The sequence below is a fragment of the Ailuropoda melanoleuca genome, chromosome 10, assembly GCF_002007445.2.
Source record: "Ailuropoda melanoleuca isolate Jingjing chromosome 10, ASM200744v2, whole genome shotgun sequence".
Classification (NCBI taxonomy): Eukaryota; Metazoa; Chordata; class Mammalia; order Carnivora; family Ursidae; genus Ailuropoda; species Ailuropoda melanoleuca.
In genome coordinates this window covers 4,074,884-4,093,212 of record NC_048227.1, presented here as the reverse complement: position 1 = coordinate 4,093,212, position 18,329 = coordinate 4,074,884, and the positions used below count along the sequence as shown (strand labels likewise).

General features: G+C 46.7%; 1 protein-coding gene across 9 annotated transcripts in view; it reads right to left on the bottom strand.

The window, feature by feature from the left end:
- ZNF12 (zinc finger protein 12) overlaps positions 1–14,634 on the bottom strand; it is a 29,980-nt gene extending 15,346 nt beyond the window's left edge. For 2 of the 9 annotated variants that reach the window (XR_004628336.1, XR_004628335.1), the window contains exons 1-5: positions 14,485–14,611; positions 8,679–8,805; positions 8,333–8,428; positions 4,540–4,647; positions 846–904 (exon numbers count right to left, since the gene is read on the bottom strand). Coding sequence is in view for 5 of the 9 variants with exons in the window: in XM_034669774.1 (XP_034525665.1) it covers positions 2,795–4,647; positions 8,333–8,428; positions 8,679–8,805; positions 14,485–14,499 (2,091 nt within the window). In the remaining 4 variants the exon portion in view is untranslated. Of the gene's footprint in view, positions 4,648–8,332; positions 8,429–8,678; positions 8,806–14,484 lie in introns of all 9 variants that reach the window. The other 7 variants (XR_004628333.1, XR_004628334.1, XM_034669777.1 and 4 more) reach the window with 6 other exon arrangements.
- Positions 14,635–18,329: the final 3,695 nt, after the last annotated feature.

The window sequence follows — 18,329 nt, the reverse complement described above, 5'->3', positions numbered from 1 at the left end:
GAGAAGAATGAATGAGCTATTACTTCACGGACTAGAGGAAAATAGAAAAAATTGGGGGGAATTTCACATGTCCACCTGGCAGAAAGGTCTTCCTTCTGCTCAGTCCTTGAAAACCCCTCAGAGTACATCATCTGCTTACACTCCAAATCATGAGGTCACTGTGTGTAAACACACAAGAACTCACACTCTGCCCCAATCCCACGTGTGGTCATTGCTGCAGGACAGGGAAGCAGACGTCCCGCCAGTGCTCTCCCTCATGGACTCAGGCCTGTGTATCTTACAAGGCACAGTTAGAAACTTCAAATACTGCATTCCATCAAATTTAAGACAAACTGTTATTTTAAGTGCCTCTAGGGAAGAAGAAAAACAGCGTCATTAAAGAACAAGCCACTGAGCCCACGCAGAGATGTAATATGAGAACACCGACAGCTCTGCAACCATGAACAAATCCTGTCCGCCGGGCCCTTTCATCTGCAGGCACTCCATGAGAGAGAAAGAATGTGGTAAACCATTTATGCTTTTTAAATATTTTACTTAAAATGCATACTGTGTATTTAAGCTATGAGGACAAACTACTGTGAGAAATCTTTGTAGATATCATTTCAACAAATACACCATGAATATATTTTCCTACACAAATCTATGCGATCTAGCAGACTTTGCATTCCAATTATGGAGCAAACTCACAAAGCTAGAGGCATCCGGAGGGAAAGCGGTGAGCAACAAGAACTGGGGCCACGAAGGCTTCAAATACGTGAAAAAGATGGCATTTAACCTCAGTAGGCAGCGCTCAGTCATTCACACGTAGGCCGTCAGGCTAATAGCAGGAAAGCAAAGCTCCTTACCTCCACAGTGTATATTGTGAACGAAGAGTGGAGTGATGATCCATGAATAACAAATTAACCTAAACAAAATGTAATGTCATGCATTGTAAAAAGGAAGGTGTATCTGACATCGCTGTTATTGGGCTCTAAGGGTTCTTAGGTCAGTGATGTAACCATTCACGGAAACACATTTAATTGTTTCAGGTTGATTCGTAGTGCTCAAACTATTTACATCAAAATTTACAGAAAATAAGATCGACCTCTATCAGTACTTCTAAATAAGTGATTTACCTAAAGTCCACTTCTCAACTGCATAATTCCTACAAAGGTATACCTCTCTATTTTCAGCTATCCCTAACAGCAACCTACAGCAACTGGCTCCAAGGTGAATTTCGTCCACTACAGAAGCAACAGTCCAGAGGCCGAGGGGCTACACGGCTGGGTGGTTCAGTGGCTTCACATTGTCCAAGTCCCTGGTTCTCCCCGTCTTTCTCTCTGCCATGCTTAAATTCTACTTCCGTGTTGAAAGACACAGGCAGGCATCACGTGCAGTGAAGGCAATGCTCAACAAAGACTCTACTTCACCCTGCAGGATTCATTCCTCGAACCTTTAAGGGAACTGTTTCCAGAAATCACCTGTCAGATGGTATCTCCTTTATCTGCATAGAACTGGGTCCTGTGACCATTCTAAACCAATTGCTGGCAATGAGAAAGGGATTATCATTATTAGTTGAAACTAGTCAGGATTTTCCCCCCATTCCACAGGGAGGAATGGATCCCCAAACTCCACCAGCAAACAGTAAGGAGTGAGTCACCAGGGTTACTCAACAGTGTCTGCCACAAACCCATAGGAAGAGTTCTTCATTCAGGAAGGAGTAGACAATATTTAAAAACACTATCCTATCAAATAAAAATACAGATAATTCCTAAGTTACATAGAATGTGTGCTCTGCACACTTCTGTAAGCATCCAAACAAAACCAATGGAAAAAAAAAACTGATATAAATGGAAAAACCTTAAGTACTTAAATATTTTAAGTAAATATAACTGTATAGAGTACAATGAGCACTACAGGTGCTTCCTAGTGGAAATGTCCGGCATTAACAACTTAAAATTATGTGTGCACTTTTCTATCTTATGTGTAGATTTCTAACTCTTGCTGACTCAGGTACAGTTGAACATGTTATAAAAACACTGACTCCTTTACAGAAGACTTCATTCGTTAACAACGATCAAAGACGTTTATAAATGCCAGGCAAGAGTACGAGAAGCCGCGTACTTGAGACTATCAGAGGTTGGTTCAGAGACCGCATCAGGCTATCAGGGTACTAACACGGTGGGGCTATTTAAAATGGATAATCTTACCATGTCTTACAAATGACTCTAATGACGATACAATGGCTTTTCAAACATGATTCAAACTGAACATACACTTCCTGTAATGTAGCTTCCTAAAAAGCAAGCAAGCAAACTGAAAACCCCTCAACAACGTAAGTCCTACATTCCCAGGAACCACTCCCGTGTGAGTGTGAGGTTGCTAGGCTGTGGTCTTGATTACTGGCAGCTGATTTTACAGCTTCTATTTACACAAGTATCTTCATCTTCTGTATTTTTGTTTTCACGAAGCTTGATACTACATCAAAAACATAACATTTAATATTAATAATTTCCAAAGGAGTAGGTTTCCCACCTTCTTTAAAATGGAGAGGTTTTTCCCTTGGTATGAATTCCCTGATGTGTAAAAGTCTGAGTCCACGGTGAAGTGCATATGCGTTCTAAATACTTACAGATTTTTACTCCAGTATAGTCTGGCATCCGACAAGTCCTGCGGTCTTGTTACAACTGTGGTTTCTACCTCATGAACTTTCGGGCTTCGAGTCTAACACAAAGGCTTGTGCACAACACCTGTGTGAGCTCTGACATACGTCGGTAGGCATCTCCCTCTCGTCACACTGAAAGGTTCTCCGACTTCACAGAAGCCTCCCCACATCCAGCACATTCACATTCCCTCTCCTGTGAATCCTCTGATGGCTATTGAAGGCTGATTTGTGGTAGAATTTTTTCCCACACTCATTACATTCATAGGGCTTCTCTCCGGAATGAGTCCTATAGTGCACAGTGAGGTAGGACATCCGAGAGAAGGCTTTTCCACATTCATTACATTCAAAGGGCTTCTCTCCCGAATGGATCCGGTGGTGGATGGTGAGATAGGACATCTGAGAGAAGAACTTCCCACACTCGTAACACTCATAGGCTTTCTCTCCTGTGTGTGTCCTCTGATGTCTATTAAGGGCTGAATTCTGGCAGAAGGTTTTCCCACACTCATTACATTCATAGGGCTTCTCTCCTGAATGGATTCGATGGTGGATGGTGAGGTACGACATCTGAGAGAAGAACTTTCCGCATATGTAACATTCGTAGGGCTTCTCTCCTTTATGTATTCTCCGATGTCTGCAAAGGGCAGAGTTCTGGTAGAAGGTCTTCCCACACTCGTTACATTCATAGGGTTTCACTCCTGAGTGAGTTCTGTGATGTATTGTGAGGTACGACAGCTGAGAGAAGAGTTTTCCACACTCGGTACATTCGTACGGTTTCTCTCCGGTGTGTACTCGCTGATGTCTCATGAGGGCTGAGTTCAGGTAGAATGTTTTCCCACACTCGTTACATTCGTAGGGCTTCTCTCCCGAATGAGTCCTGTAGTGTACGGTGAGATAGGACAACCGCGAGAAGAATTTCCCGCACTCGTTACATTCGTAGGGCTTCTCTCCAGTGTGCGTCCTCTGATGTGTGGTGAGTGTAGACTTCCGGCAGAAACACTTCCCACATTCATTACACTTGTAGAGTTTCACGCCTGTGTGAATTTTCTGATGGTCATTCAGTGCTGACTTCTGGGAGAAGGTTTTTCCACAGTCGTGACAAACGTAGGGTCTCTCTCCTGAATGTGTTCTCTGGTGTTGTGTGAGGTGTGTCTTCTGGCAAAAGGATTTTCCACAGTAACTACATTCATAGGGCTTCTCTCCTGAGTGAGTTCTCTGATGTTGAATGAGGTGTAACTTCTGGTAGAAGGTTTTCCCACATTCATTACATTCGTAGGGCTTCTCCCCTGTGTGTGTGCGCTGATGGACGGTGAGGGTCCCCTTCTGGCAGAAGGATTTCCCACACTGATTACATTCATAAGGTTTCTCTCCTGTGTGAGTCCTCTGATGGATGATAAACTTTGACTTTTTACAGAAGGATTTCCCACATGCACTGCATTCATAGGGCTTCAGTTCCATCTGTGATCTCTGGTGTACGCTGAGGTTGGACATTTGCAGAAAGGTTATTTCAGATTCATTCCACTTATAGGGCTTCTCCTCCATGTGATTAACAAAAACTGCATCCTTCTGAAAGGCTTTCTGGCATTCAATATATTCAAAAGGTTTCTCCAAAATATGAATGTTCTGAAAAATACTTTCTTCATTTAGACTATAAGCTTCCCCATTTTGATTAAATTTGTAAGATTCATCTCCTGGATGAGTTTTCTCGAGTTTAATGCGGGGAAGTGGTTTCCCACATGCACTACATTCATCAGGCTTCATTCTTGCATAGCTGCCGTCACTACTAATATATTCTGCAATAGATTTCAAACTCTTTTTACACGAGTCACATTTATAGGACATTTTTCTTGAAGGAATGGGGTTCATTTCCACATTAAAAGTCTTACCAAGAACATTACCTCTCTCTTCAATCAGGGTTTTGTTGTTGATGGATACAGTTTGCCTTGAATATCTGCCTTCATTTTCTTGGACTCTTTCTCCCAGATCATCGGTTTTCCAGACTTCTTCTAAAGAGAGGCAAAATAACAAAATTTTGTACCTCTTCCTACATAAGATATGGAAGGTGAATTACATGCAAGCATTTCATTCTGGTGTAGATGCAAGCTGCACAAACAGATGAAAGTAATTCCCAGTGTACTTCTCTCCCCCCTATTGTTATGGTTTGGAATAAATACACGCACACATGCATACGTATATACAAACACACATACACCTCCAAGGTAAGGAAAGGGGAAAAACACAAGCACCTTTGGTCTTTACTACTTTGTAAGATTTTGTTCAAAACTGGCCATAGATAGTAAGATATAAACACGGAACACTGATGGGAAGACAAAGGATGGTGGATGAACAGCTGACAGGCAGATATGGAAGGACTCACAGCAAATGGGGTGAATGAAGGGCGACGAGCAGTGCTGGGCCAGAAGGGGTGCACAGGTACCCCAGAGGCATCAGGTGTGGGGGAAGGGACCAGTACTTTGCGCCACACCACTTCACAGCATGTTGGGAGAAATGACTACAGTCTGAGGCACCTTCACCTTTTACAGAGGTTTTTGTGGCAGCATTCTCACTGGCCTAGACCCTTCTGAACTATTTTGCCCAGATTCTGCACAGTAGGGCCAAATCCCCTTGTACCCAAACCTCATGTTTACAGTAGCAGCCGTGTAGCCAGCGCTCTAACCCCCTGTGGTTCAGTGTCACTTGGAAGGAGAGCATCAGGAACTCTGTATGTCCAACAGGAAGTAGAAATAGACCAGAGCATGCCAGCCCTTCAGAAGTTTAAGATTTCATAAATGCTCTCTGACGTTATGATTTAGCCTGAACTCACCCAGACCACAGAACTCTATTTGTTTCTATTTGGACAATACAGCATGCACTCTGGCTGGCTGACCTGGGGGAGTCCTTACGTCACCTGTTGCTCAGGATCACCCACAGGTGACACAGAAACATTGGTATCTATGTTATAGGGTCGCCGTGGGACTGCATAAATCCATAAAGTGCTCAGAGCAGCATCTGGCACAAAACACATGCTCAGTAACATACCAACTAGTTTTCCCATTTTCAACCTCCTGGCGATTTCCTTAAATGAGTCTTGCCCCTGACATATCACTGGCACTTCATTCTGTGAACAGACTTCACTCCTGAGTTTCATTTGGTTTCATTTTCACTTCCAAACCTTAAAAATCAGATTCCCCAAACTGTTCTTTATTTTCACTTATCTTACAAGTTTTTAGATGAACTTGACTATTGTACTTGCTGTCATCCACATCAAATAAACTGTATTGACCTCGTCCTCCCAAACCTACAGCTTCCCTGAGCCCACCGCCAACATGTGGACAGATAAAATGGGGGGGAAACACCTGACAAAGAATACTTTCCACCTGGGTTCACAGTCTGATTCCAAACTTGGTTTTTACTAGTCTATAAAAGTAATTTCTGCTCCAGGGAAACCAAGCTATTTGTTGGGCAAAGAGTGTCATCTGATACACGCAAGGGGGTTGGGTGTGGAGGAGGGGACCAGCACTTGGCACACCACCTCGCAGCAAGTTGGGAGACATGGATTCCCGGCTCAGGAACCATGGGCTTCTGACATCACTGTGGTGCCAACAACACCCAGCTCACTTTCAAACACAAGTCTCCCCTCTTACTGCTTAATTCAGTTCACTTGCTTCCAGCCCTCATCTACTAAAAACCTTTTAGGGGTGGGGCGCCCGGGTGGCACAGCGGTTACGTGTCTGCCTTCGGCTCAGTGCGTGATCCCGGCGTTATGGGATCGAGCCCCACATCAGGCTCCTCTGCTATGAGCCTGCTTCTTCCTCCCACTCCCCCTGCTTGTGTTCCCTCTCTCCACTGGCTGTCTCTATCTCTGTCGAATAAATAAATAAAATCTTTAAAAAAAAAAAAAAACCTTTCAGGGAGTCTCCGTGTTTAAAAAACAAAAAAAACTTCTTAAATCCTTTCTCACTTCGATTAGCTCCATCTCCCCTTAACGCTGAAAATAATTACCCCACACACAATGACTAGCACAGTGGTTCAGCCCAGCATTGGATCAACAGTCCACATGAATGCTGAGTTTTAAATTACACCACACAACTCTCTTCTCTTTCTTGACCAAATCCTGTCTCTTAGAAAGTATGACTCTATGCCCTATTTCCTTTGAACCCCTGAATAGAAAATCAGAGCTGTTACTCTTAATCTGAATCCTATGGGTATCTTTCAAGCACCTGCAGAATAAATGGGGATGCGACCCAGGCATGTGTATTTAGGACTGCTTATAAATTATTTCTCAAAAGATGGACAAGAAAGTTCTTTCACCTACCTGGCCCCTCAGATACTCAAGTGCAGACTACACGTTACGTACTAAGGCAAGGGAGAACATATTACATACTAATCTGGGGAAGAAAGAAGCTCAAGCAAAAAATATATCCGACCAAATAACAGACGACTTGATCAAAGCTAACTTTTTTCAAGGTATGGCCATGAGGTGGAGTCACCTTGAGAGAAGGAGCAGACTGAAATAATGACAAGAGCTAGAAGGCAAAACTTCAAGGAGGGGTGGAAAAACTGAGCTCTGACTGGAAGAATGTGTTGTTATCTGACAAACAGAGCATGCCCCTTTGAAGTAAAGCTACAGGGACGATAACCACATGAACAGAAGACATTTAGGAGCGAGGACCCTGTGAAATGTAACAAGAGTTGTGGGAAACCACAGAACACTAATTTTCCAGGCAGCACAGGGAAGAGGAGGAATGTACACTCCCTCAGGAAGCAGCAGGGAATCACTGAAGGCTCCTCCTGGGCGACCAGTGATAAGATCAACTGAAAACTTCAAGAAACCCATCTCACAAGTGCACTTAGCATGAGGGGCTGTGGGGCAGTTGCCACAGGAGATGGCAGACAGGAGGACAGGGACGGTAAAGCATAAAACAAACAGGCAAGCAACAACCCTAAGGACACAACTTAGGAACCAGAACCCACTAAAGGTGGAAGCAGACCCTTCAGAGAATTTTCTGGTGGGTAGAGGGACAGGTATTCACTTCCGTGCACCACATTCACTGAGCACCTGACGTGACAGGCCGCTGGTCAAGCACTGGGACAGAACGGTAAGAGACGAGATGGACAAAAGTGTCTGGGGAAGGCAGGAGACCCAAACGCTGCTGTCACCAGACATAAGGGCTGGATCGTGGGAAGGACAAGCAGCACACCGACCACAGGAGAACCAAACTCAGTGACTTGGGCACAGCTGGGGGTTTGGATCTGACCTCAGAGAAGGGAGCAGTAAAACCGGGGGCAGAAACCAGTCTGAGGCATTTCACAAAAAAAGAGGAAGAAAAAAGGAAGGTGGCAAGAACTGAAGAGTCACATCAGTTACTTTTCAATGACAGACTTACGAAGACCTAAGAACCGAAAGAACCCACGATAACGGGATGGCTGAAAATGCCGTGGGAGTGAGCGCAACACAAAGCTTGGGGGAAGAAGGAAGTGACTGGGCGTGGGCTCTGGGAAGACGCAAGCATAGCAACGCTCTGCAAACACAGGTTCTCGTAGGGAAGGAAGAACGTGCTGGGAGTGAGACTCGGGTACCCGGAGCACAGAGGTGACTGTCTGTAGGCTTCTACAGTTTCAGGACCGTTAACAATTCCCAGGAAAAACCCTTCCAAGTTACCAGTGTCCGCACTGCCTGCACTAACACACCTGGGTAACTCTGTGGTAGGAATTCTCCTTCTACTATCCATGGCTCTTCTCCTTGCTCCAACTTGATGATAACTTCCGGTTTGATAATGTGACAGCCTGTTAACAGAAACGAAAGAGAACTTGAGCCTGACTGCTGGGCTGCTGGGTCTCTGTTGTCTGAGGACAGTGCTGCCTCACAACCAGCACCACAATTCGAACCTTTCACTGGGGAGGTGAAGACCAAGTGCCCTGCCTGGTGCAGAAAACAAACCACTCACATTTGTCCCAACAAATTCAAAGTTAGAGTCGGTAACATGTGAGGGCAATCCCATGTATCTCAGCAACCAAGAAAGCGGGCTCTCCTCACCCACGGAGACGAGATGCCTGTAGTTCTCCAGCATCACGTCCCGGTACGTGGTCTTCTGCTCGGGCTCCAGCTGCTGCCACTCCTCCTGGGTGAAGTCCACGGCCACGTCCCTGAACGACACTGGCCCCTGTAACGGCACCAGACCGAAACTGGATGAGGTGAAGGTGGACGAGGACAAGAGCTTACCAAGCTCACTGGTCAAGTTAACTATAAACACTGTATACCTTCTTTATTGTGGAAAGAAAATAAACATATCAGAAATACGCCAGAATGAGTTCATTCGGCACACACCGAAAAAGAAAATACCGTCTTGCACTATGAGCCAGGGGCAATCCTGGCTGCTGGGGACACTAAGACCAACAGACAGAGCCCCTGCCCCAAAGAGCGCAGGCCTGAGACATACTCACAGAAACACAGGATGCACTTTGCTCCTTTTTGCTTCCAGAACATTACCAACGTTGGCTCTCCTATCTCCTTTGCTGATAGGAGTAAGAGACGAGATGGACACTAGTGTTCATCTTCCTTCCTATCTCCTTTGCTGGCTCCCCTATTCTCCAAGTCATCCTTAAGTTAGAGGGCCCAGGGCTCTGTTTTTGGTGCTTCACTCTTTGCTGTCTGCACCTGGCTGTGATCCCACTGGACCGCATGGGTTTAATTCCCATCTATACGTCAGCATGACCCAAATGTACACCGGCCACCCAGACTTCTCTCCTAAACTCCAGACACATGTCCCAGATGCAAACTCAACAGCCTGAAATTCAACCGCTATCTCTGTTCATACCTGTTCCTCCTATGGCTTACAGAGGAAGTTGATCTGTGACACTGGCCACAACTGCAACAAGCAAGCCTGGCCACGTACATCCCAGTCGTGTGTGTTACTGCAAGATAAGCCTACACAGGTCTGACCATGGCTGCTGCATGAATTGTCAGTAATGGTGTGGTTTGGCTGCCCCTAATTCCCAGCCGGGGAACTCGGAACCCCCCTTCTTCCCATTTACACATTGCAGGAGGGCAGAAGCATGGTCCTAAAGAGGGGCAAACAGCTCATAGCAGACCCAGAGACTGTCCAAACCAGACCTTTAGCCGTGGATCTTCTGAACAAACTGTCCCACTCAAATACACCAGTCATTACAATTGTCCCGCTGTATCGCTACCTCTAAAATAAAGGTAATAGTGGTGCCGACCACATCAGGTAATACCTGTGTCAAATGGACTGATCCATGGAAAGCACTTAGCAAAGTTCTCTGGACATAATACACACTTCTCAAGGACAACTACGTATTACTGTTGACTCCCCTTATGCGTCTTATCATCCTTTCCAAATAAGGACAGAAAGTAACCAGAAAACGCAGAAGTTAAACAACTGTAAAGCAGCTGTCAAGTTTATGCAATTGCCAAGGAAGGTCTAGAGAACAGCGCCAGCGCATTAACAATCAGGCCCTGGGGATTCTGACAAAACACAGAGCAAGGAGTGGTGTGGACAGCGGTGAAGGGAAAGGCCATGTCATGTGCAGGAGCCATTTGAGAGGACCACAGACTCCTGACATTGACCGAAAATCTAAGCTTTTTTTATGTGGAACGATCGAAGAAGAGTGCAGGATGTGCCCCGCTGGCAAGATTCCCCGAGATGCCCGGTCACCTGAACCTGTTATTCTCCCAAGCTCCAGGTGCGGGGCCGTCTGGGGACCAGGCTTTGCTGGCCTGGGAAGGGTAAAGGTGCTGGCCTCGGGGCACAACCGCTGGTTGGAGTGGCGTTACAAGTGGTTCCCGCCCAATCCAGACCAATCTGTGTGCAGAACTGCCCTGGCCCAGCCTGTGAGCAGACGGTCTAGGAGAGCAACAGTGAACAGGTCTTCCAGAAGCTCTGCCCATCCTTCCTTCAGACATCGCCAGCCAAGCCTGTGGCCACCCTGATGAAGACCGGTGCCCACAAGTTCACACGTTAGAAGTCATTACCAAAACCAAGAGAGCAAGGGATGGAGAAAGGAAGTAGTTTAGTTTTAATACATAAATAGAACAACGTAAGTCTTATTTTAACTTCTGGTTTTGCCATCTGTAATTTCACAAAATGTACCATTTGTAGGGGTTTTTTTTAATGCTTGCATTTTTGCATTAGGAAAAAAATACACATTAAGAAAAACGATAGTTTTTGTTGTTTATAATGCGCATGAAATACATGCACAGTTGCTGCTTAAAATCAGCATTATCGTGAATGTTCCAAACTGATTTTCTCTTTCCTGATGGGTCTGAGTAGCTTGCCCGAGTTCACGCTTACATGCAAAGGGAGAAGGAGAAAACCGTATTGTTCTTTCTCCAGCTTTAAGCAAGCAGCTTTACAAGCATCTGAAACTCAAAGAAAATGGGTTTCAGAAAACCTGGTTAACAAGTAAAGAAACCAGCCAGAACAGCAGATATGTAGGGGTTTTACTTGAGTTTCAAAAGGGAATAACTCTCCTGTATTAAAAGAATACTCAGTACAATTACCATTCCAGAGAGCTTCATAGTCAAGAACCCCGAGCTGGCTACGCATTTTCACACAAGCCAGACCACAGGACGTGAAGGGAGAAGACTCTGAACACAGTCGGCCCCGTTGTCAGGGCGCTTCCGACACAGACGGCGCTGCTCCCCCCTCCCCCCCAATATGTCAAAGCTGAGAGAGGAAGCCCGTGGAGGAGCATAGACGATGACCCAAGTGCAAAGGGACTCTAACAAAGGGCTCTGTATGCCACAGCCACCTCCGCATGTCCCAGAGCTCACACGCATCGCTGGGACCAGAACAACAGAGGTCAGCATGAGCCTACGGGGGCCGGAAGCCCCTGGTCCACAGGCCCAACCAAGCCAGAGTTGTCCTGAACGTCCAAGAGAAGGACATTCTCAGACATCCAAGGCCTCCAGAGCCGGGAAGTCAGCACACCCAAACATGGCCCATCCAAGGAGAGCCACGGCAGCTGTCCTCCAGAGCCAGCAGAGGAAAACAGAACCCACAGGAGGGGGAAGCCCGAGCCTGTGAACTCCCCCCCCTCACCACCACCAGCTGTCCATGGGTAACGCTGTGGCTCCAGTGGGGGCTGAGGGGTCCCACCCACATGGTTGCTCATTTTGAGAAATTTTAAAACTGTACAGTATTTAACTCGTCAAAATGAAAACATTAAAAATGAAATGGTAATGCTGGAAAATAAAGTAAAAAAAATAAAGCAGCTTGGAAGAAAATGTTTACTGACATGCCCCAAACGGAAAAAATGTATAAACATTTAAGACTACTTTTTAAGTCAGTAAGAAAAGCAAAACAAAAGAGTATTGTGACAGACAGCCTGGCAGTGGGCATGAGCGGGCACTTCACACAAAACCTGAACGGGCCCGTCTGAAAAAGCTACAGGCTATATGACTGCCTTGAACAACGTGGGGGTTAGCGACACTGACCCCCACAGTTGAAAGTCCTCATAAACTTGTGATCCCTTCCCCCAATTAAGGATTAACAGTGTCCTGCTGACCAGAAGCCTTACCGATAACAAGAGTCAATTAACATGTGTTTTGTATGGGGTACCTGGGTGGCTCAGTCGGTTAAGTGACTGTCTTCAGCTCAGGTCATGATCCCAGGGTCCTGGGATGGAGCCCCACATCGGGCTCCTTGCTCAGCAGAGTGCCTGCTTTTCCCTCTGCCTGCCGCTCCCCCTGCTTGTGCACTCTGACAAATAAATAAAATCTTAAAATAAATGTTTTGTATGTTATGTGTACGATAAATGGTATTCTTACCAGAGAGTAAGCTGAAGGAAAAAAAATGTTAGGAAAATACCTTTATGGTGCCAGGCTGTATTTACTGAAAAAAATCCACATATAAGTAAACCCAAAGAGTTCAGCCCATGTTGTTCATGGATGTTCTGGAAAGGGCAAAAGTATACACACAGTGCAAAGACCGGTAGTTGTCAGGGACTGGGGGAGGGAAGCATGAATAGGCGGTGCCCAGGGAACTTTTAAGGCAGTAAGCGTGTTCCCCGGGCTACTGTCATGGCGGACCCATGCCATTATACAGACGTCAAGGCCTGAACCACACAACACAAGGCGTGACCTCTAACATCAACTACAGGCTTCGGATAATAACCTGTCACTACTGACCCATCCCCTGAAACAATGTACCACACTGACCTAAGATGCTCACAACAGGGGGAACTGAGGGAGGGGTCGACAGCATCTTTGTACCGACCGCTCGATTTTCCTATAAACGTACACTGCTCTCAAAAATAAGTCTACACATTAAAAAAAACAAAAACAAACCAGGAAACAGCTTCGAAACACGTGAACATATTCTTAACCTCACTTGTGGTTAAGAACAAACTCAAGCCCACCAACGAGTATGGGGCCTAGGATCAGCTGGAACATCCCAGGCCATGTTCCTTCTCCGTCTGCATCTCACTAACAAGCCGGGGCCCCTTGACTCCCTCCACACCCCTGCATTTCCTGCCACTCAGGGAGTCTCTGAAGTGCTTTCTATATGGCAGTAAAATGATGTGGTACACATTTTTGGAGAAATACTCAATGTGGAAAATACACTTGAGCCCGTGGAGGAAAGAAGGAGCAGAGAAAGGTACGTTTTTGTAATGGTCCACGAATGAAAGAACGAGCTATTTTACTGGCAGCAGGGAAGGGGTGAAGGGGAAGAAATAGAAGCCACTTAGAAATACAGGAACACACAGATGTGGTAACACAGGACAAAGAATCAGAATGAATCCCATTGTCCAGGACAGAGGGACAAGCAGAACAACAGAACACAGAGCCGACTGGGACGAGAGCAGAAGGCACAGGTTGGGGGGGGGGGCTGCAAATAATTACTTTTAGATCTACAGGGTCCATTAAGCTGAGGTGTCCTTTAGACAGCCTCCCCGGAAGTGCCAGCAGGTGGCAGGGCAGACGTATCTGCTCCGGGTGGAAAAACCGACAGAGCCCAGGAGGGTGAGGTCTGATGGGTGTAAAAGTCATGAGCCAGGGTGGAAGAAACAACACACAAAGAGGGTAGAAGCAGAAGTCAGGAAGAGAGGAGAGACTCTGCAGATGGGAAAGGCGGCAAGTGGTCCAAGGCAAGGAGCGGCTCCCAGGTAACCTTTATTGGGTCAGGTTCCAGGGAGGTGTGGGGCAGACTGGGGACCACAGGCCCTGGGACACAACGTGAGGGGGAAATCAGCAATCTCTGCCAGAGGCATCACTGCCCGGTCTGAGATGCAAACCTGACAGACAATCAGAGAACTATTTAGCGAGACTTACTGGAGAATGGGAAGGCCATTCCTCCAGGGCTTCCTCGTCCTACCCCCTGGCTCAAGCAGTAAAAACAATGCATTTATGGGATGATGTTTTAGTTACCAGAGAAATTCTACGCACTGGCTGCTCCCCGGACAGTATGCCTTGCTTACAGGAGGCACAAGTAAGGTACCAATGGCCACGGTTTAGAGACGGCCACTCAGGAAGCCTGTTTACCATTACAGCGACATGGCCTAAGACGTCACAAGACGCCTGAAAAAAAAAAAACTGTTTCGGCAGGTGAGCGTTAAGCACTGAACGGTATCTGTCATTTTTTGCAACGAATGTCAAGCCCCCAAGCAGTGCCTGTACCCTGGCTTTAAGGACCCTGTAGGACCGTGCTTTCAACACATGCGAACACTGGTGCTTGCTGCCACGCTGGTACTCCACGCTTTATCTGCCCGCTTCTCTTTTCTGTTTCTACCTTCCCATTCGCATTTTAAAGTCTGAACGACTCACCTCCCAAGGTATATTATAAGAGCAAGTGGAGAATAAATACATACACAGAAACACTCACCACAGATTTACTCATTTTCTGCTGCTCTTGGAAAATGAGGGAGGACAGTGAAAATGGAGGCAGACCTGGGGAAAGAAAAGAGAAGCAATGAAGCTATGTGAGAACTGGACTGCCGAGGAAGGACTCTTCTGGAAGGTCCCATAAAAGAAACTGTGACACTGTCCCTTTAAATCTTCAGAAGTGACTGGTAGAATGAGGGAGCACCCACCTGTCTGTAACTCCCACCTGACTAGATTTCTCGTTAACGAACCTGAACCCTATTGAAATAATCCTCTATCATTAAATATAAAACAAGAAAGTCTGTTACATTCCTCTAATTTGTTTCTCATTAGCTAACCAACCTGAATCCTATTGAAATAATCCTCCATCATTAACTATAAAACAAGAAAGTCTGTTACACTTCTCTATCTTCTTAGTACCCCTTGTAACTACCGAAGATCAGAACAGAATGCTCTGAATAAAGAGATGTGCTCAGGCATGGCTGTCTTCAAATTATCTGTGCAAACTTAAATGTGCCCCACAAAAACATCTTTTGTTAAGAAACTCATTTTGACTTAAATGTAACCGAGCAGACAGAACACCGGCCCGGGAGCTGAGTCCTGTGACCAAGCCCATCCACAGACCCCGTCACCCTGGACAAGCCACCTCTCTGCTCAGGCCCAATCTTCTCCTCTGTCAACCCGGGCAGCAGCAGCTGGCCCTCACGCCCTGGTCCTGCGCGACACTGTGGGATGCTCCAGGGCACAACCCAGCGGGGTCAGTACACACTCCTGCACGCTTAGAGACACGTCGGGAAGCCGGACAGGGAACCGGGGGAGCAAGGGGTGTCGGTGGGGAGGGAGACGGGGACCCCCTGCGCCCCCAGGAAACCTGGGTCCCACGAGTCCGCGTCCCGCGGGAGCGCCCATCCCTCCCAGTCCAGCCGCNGGGGCCTTTTTTTTTTTTTTTTTTTTTTTTTTTTTTTTGCCCCTCCGGCCCAGCTCGCGGGCTCCGGGGCTCGCGCTCGAGGGTCCCCGCTCGAACCTCCGCCCGGCCCTCGCGGACCCGCGCCCGCTGGGTGCCGGTCCGGCCAGAGAACGTGTAGCCCCGCAGGCCCCGGGACTCTCGCCCGCCGGAGGCCGAAGCCTGGGAACCAAGGCGAGCGGTGACCTGGGCTTGGACAGGAAGCGAGAGCAGCGCAGCGGCTCTACCGCGTGCGCGAACACGCACACAGGCCGAGCTGCGCATGCGCAGGACGACGGCGACCATGCGCCCGCCGGAGCCCACCCGGGAGCCCGACAAATACCGACCTCAGTTTCCCGTGAGTCCAAGCGCCCACATGTTAGGGGACGTCTCGAAAGTCTCCACCCCATCTGGTGGTTAAGAGGCACTGAGCTGAGGATTGACCGCCCGGACCTAGGGCCCAATTTCCAGTTTGTCTTCGCTCCTGTTAGGGATCAAGGAAAGGTGTCACCTCGAGTAGAGGGCTGTGTTTGCGTCCTGGATCCCTGGTCCTTTGCTTGTCCTGAGATCTTTCCAGTTGGCACTGAGATTCCCCACGAGCAGGAGAGGACAAGGAAAGAGTGTATCGTGTACACGTCACTGAAATATTAGAAGTTTCACTAAAACACTGGGACGCAATTAATACCCAGGCATGACATTAGATAGTGTCATCCGTGGGCACATGGTTTCCCGAAGGAAGTAGAAAATGTAGCTTGTCCAGATTACACAAGGAATGCTTAAATACTGTAGAACAATCAGAAATCACAAACCAAAAATAAAAACACCCCCCCCAAACTCAGATACCCGAGATCTTGCCCGTCAAAGAGAATGTTAGGTTATAATGTCATTTTTCAAAAAAGGGACCATAAGGACGATGATCTATCAGTATTGTGTGTGTGTGTGAGAGAGAGAGAGAGAGAGAGAGATTATATAATCCTATTCTTGGCCAATTGCTTCTTAATCACTGCTGGGTGGTGAGGATTAGAAGTAAAATCTCCAGCCATCCAAGAAATCCTCTCCACAAATACAGATATAAGGACAACTGTTCTATTGTTTTAAGATTTATTTTAGAGAAAGACTGCAGGGTGAGGAGCAGAGGGAGAGGTAGAGAGTGAATCCCTCCCCGCCGAGCGTGAGCCCCATGCAGGGCTCGATCCCAGAACCCTGAGATCAGGACCTGAGCTAAAAGCATGAGTCAGCTGCTTAACTGACTGAGCCACCCTGGTGCCCCTGTTCTATTGTTAAGTCACCATTAAATCAGATGGCGCCGCCCATCACAGGTGAACCACTAACAAGACTGCAAGGAGAAAAATGAACTTTGTCTTTTTATGCAGCTCAGCAAATACAATCCATTACATAGAAGTTCTCAGGCGAAACAGTACACCTGTTTCTCGTTAACAGGACTTGTCAGCACCATTTGCTATACATTTTTTCACAGTTCATCCTAAATTCACTAGGTAATCTGGGTGCCTATCCTTGCTAGTTATTTCTGTCCAAAGGAAAAAGAAAACTACTCACTTCTCTCTGACAAGCAGGTAGTTACAGCTCAGAGCTAGGTGCCTAGAGCCCATCCTTAACTCTCCTGGTGACAGAGAGACACCACCTTCCTTGAGGCTTCCATTTCAAAGAGATGGCTCCCAGGCCCTTAAGAACAACCTTCCCCAGTTGTAATGCTGGCAAGACAATTATTTAGCTTATAGATTCAGATACATATGAAATCAACAGAGGAAGTTTTCTCTGGGTAACAACACTCTTTTAAAGGGTAATAATAAGTACTGATTTATGCAAATGAACAGGCACATAACCCATTCCTGATTTCCCTAGCTGAGCTGCTGCATCGAACTAATCCCACACAAAAGGCGTGCTTCAACCAAAGCTGCTGTCCTTAGTGCCCGGGCTGTGTAGCCAGGAAGTCTTGCCCCGCTGCTAGTTAAGTGTGGCCCATCCCAAATTCTCATCAATGGACTGCTGGAATTAATGCGAGGTGACCACACCTCCCCTGGGCCTGAGCCTAAAAGACCTCCAGGCATGTTTCTTCTGTGTTCTTTTTCATTTTCAGCAGGTAAAGGACAGAAGCTGTGCCGAGCACCCTGATAAAGACAGGCAGAGCCCGCGCCCCCACCCTCCGTCCTCTGGGTCCCCTTGCCTCCCCCACGGGCACTGATCCGCTCAGCTGAAGACTGGGATGCCCTCCCACCTCTCCCTCCACTCTGGTTCTCTGCCTGTGAACTCTGGCTGTCGTGCCCCCCTCCCTGCAACCACTCAACTCCATCCCTGCAACTCAGAGTAACGCTGGGTCCCCTCCAAGACCCCAGCCCCATACCTTGGCCTGGATAACTCTGGGCAGTGAACTGGATGCTCTCGGGGCTCACCCCTCTCTACAAATGGCTAAAACCTGTCATTTCATATAGTCATATATTTTCCCCTTATAGAAACTTCTTTAACTGGGAAGGGCAAATCTAAACCCTGTGATTCTATCTGGGCCAGAAGCAGCAGATCCCTACCTTTTAATGTGGCTTTATTAAGATCTCTACACATTTATTAGCGTTTAAAATATAAAGCTTTCTCTTTTTGTATTTGTATAAAACAAATATTTTTCCCAATTTGTCATTGACCTTTAAAACTTAAATGTTTTACTTTTATTTTCTGCCATATGGACATTATTTTTTGTTTTCAGATTGTTCACTTTCTGTTCATACTTTTCATCTGTTTTGACACTGTACTTGAAGCCTTTCCTGCCCTCAATTTTCTTAGTTGCCTGCATTTGCTATTTATTTTTTTCTCTTTAATGCATCAATTTTATTAAGATAACTGGCACCCATCTTCAAGATTTGTAAGTCATTCTTCTCTTAAAGTCTTTCAAC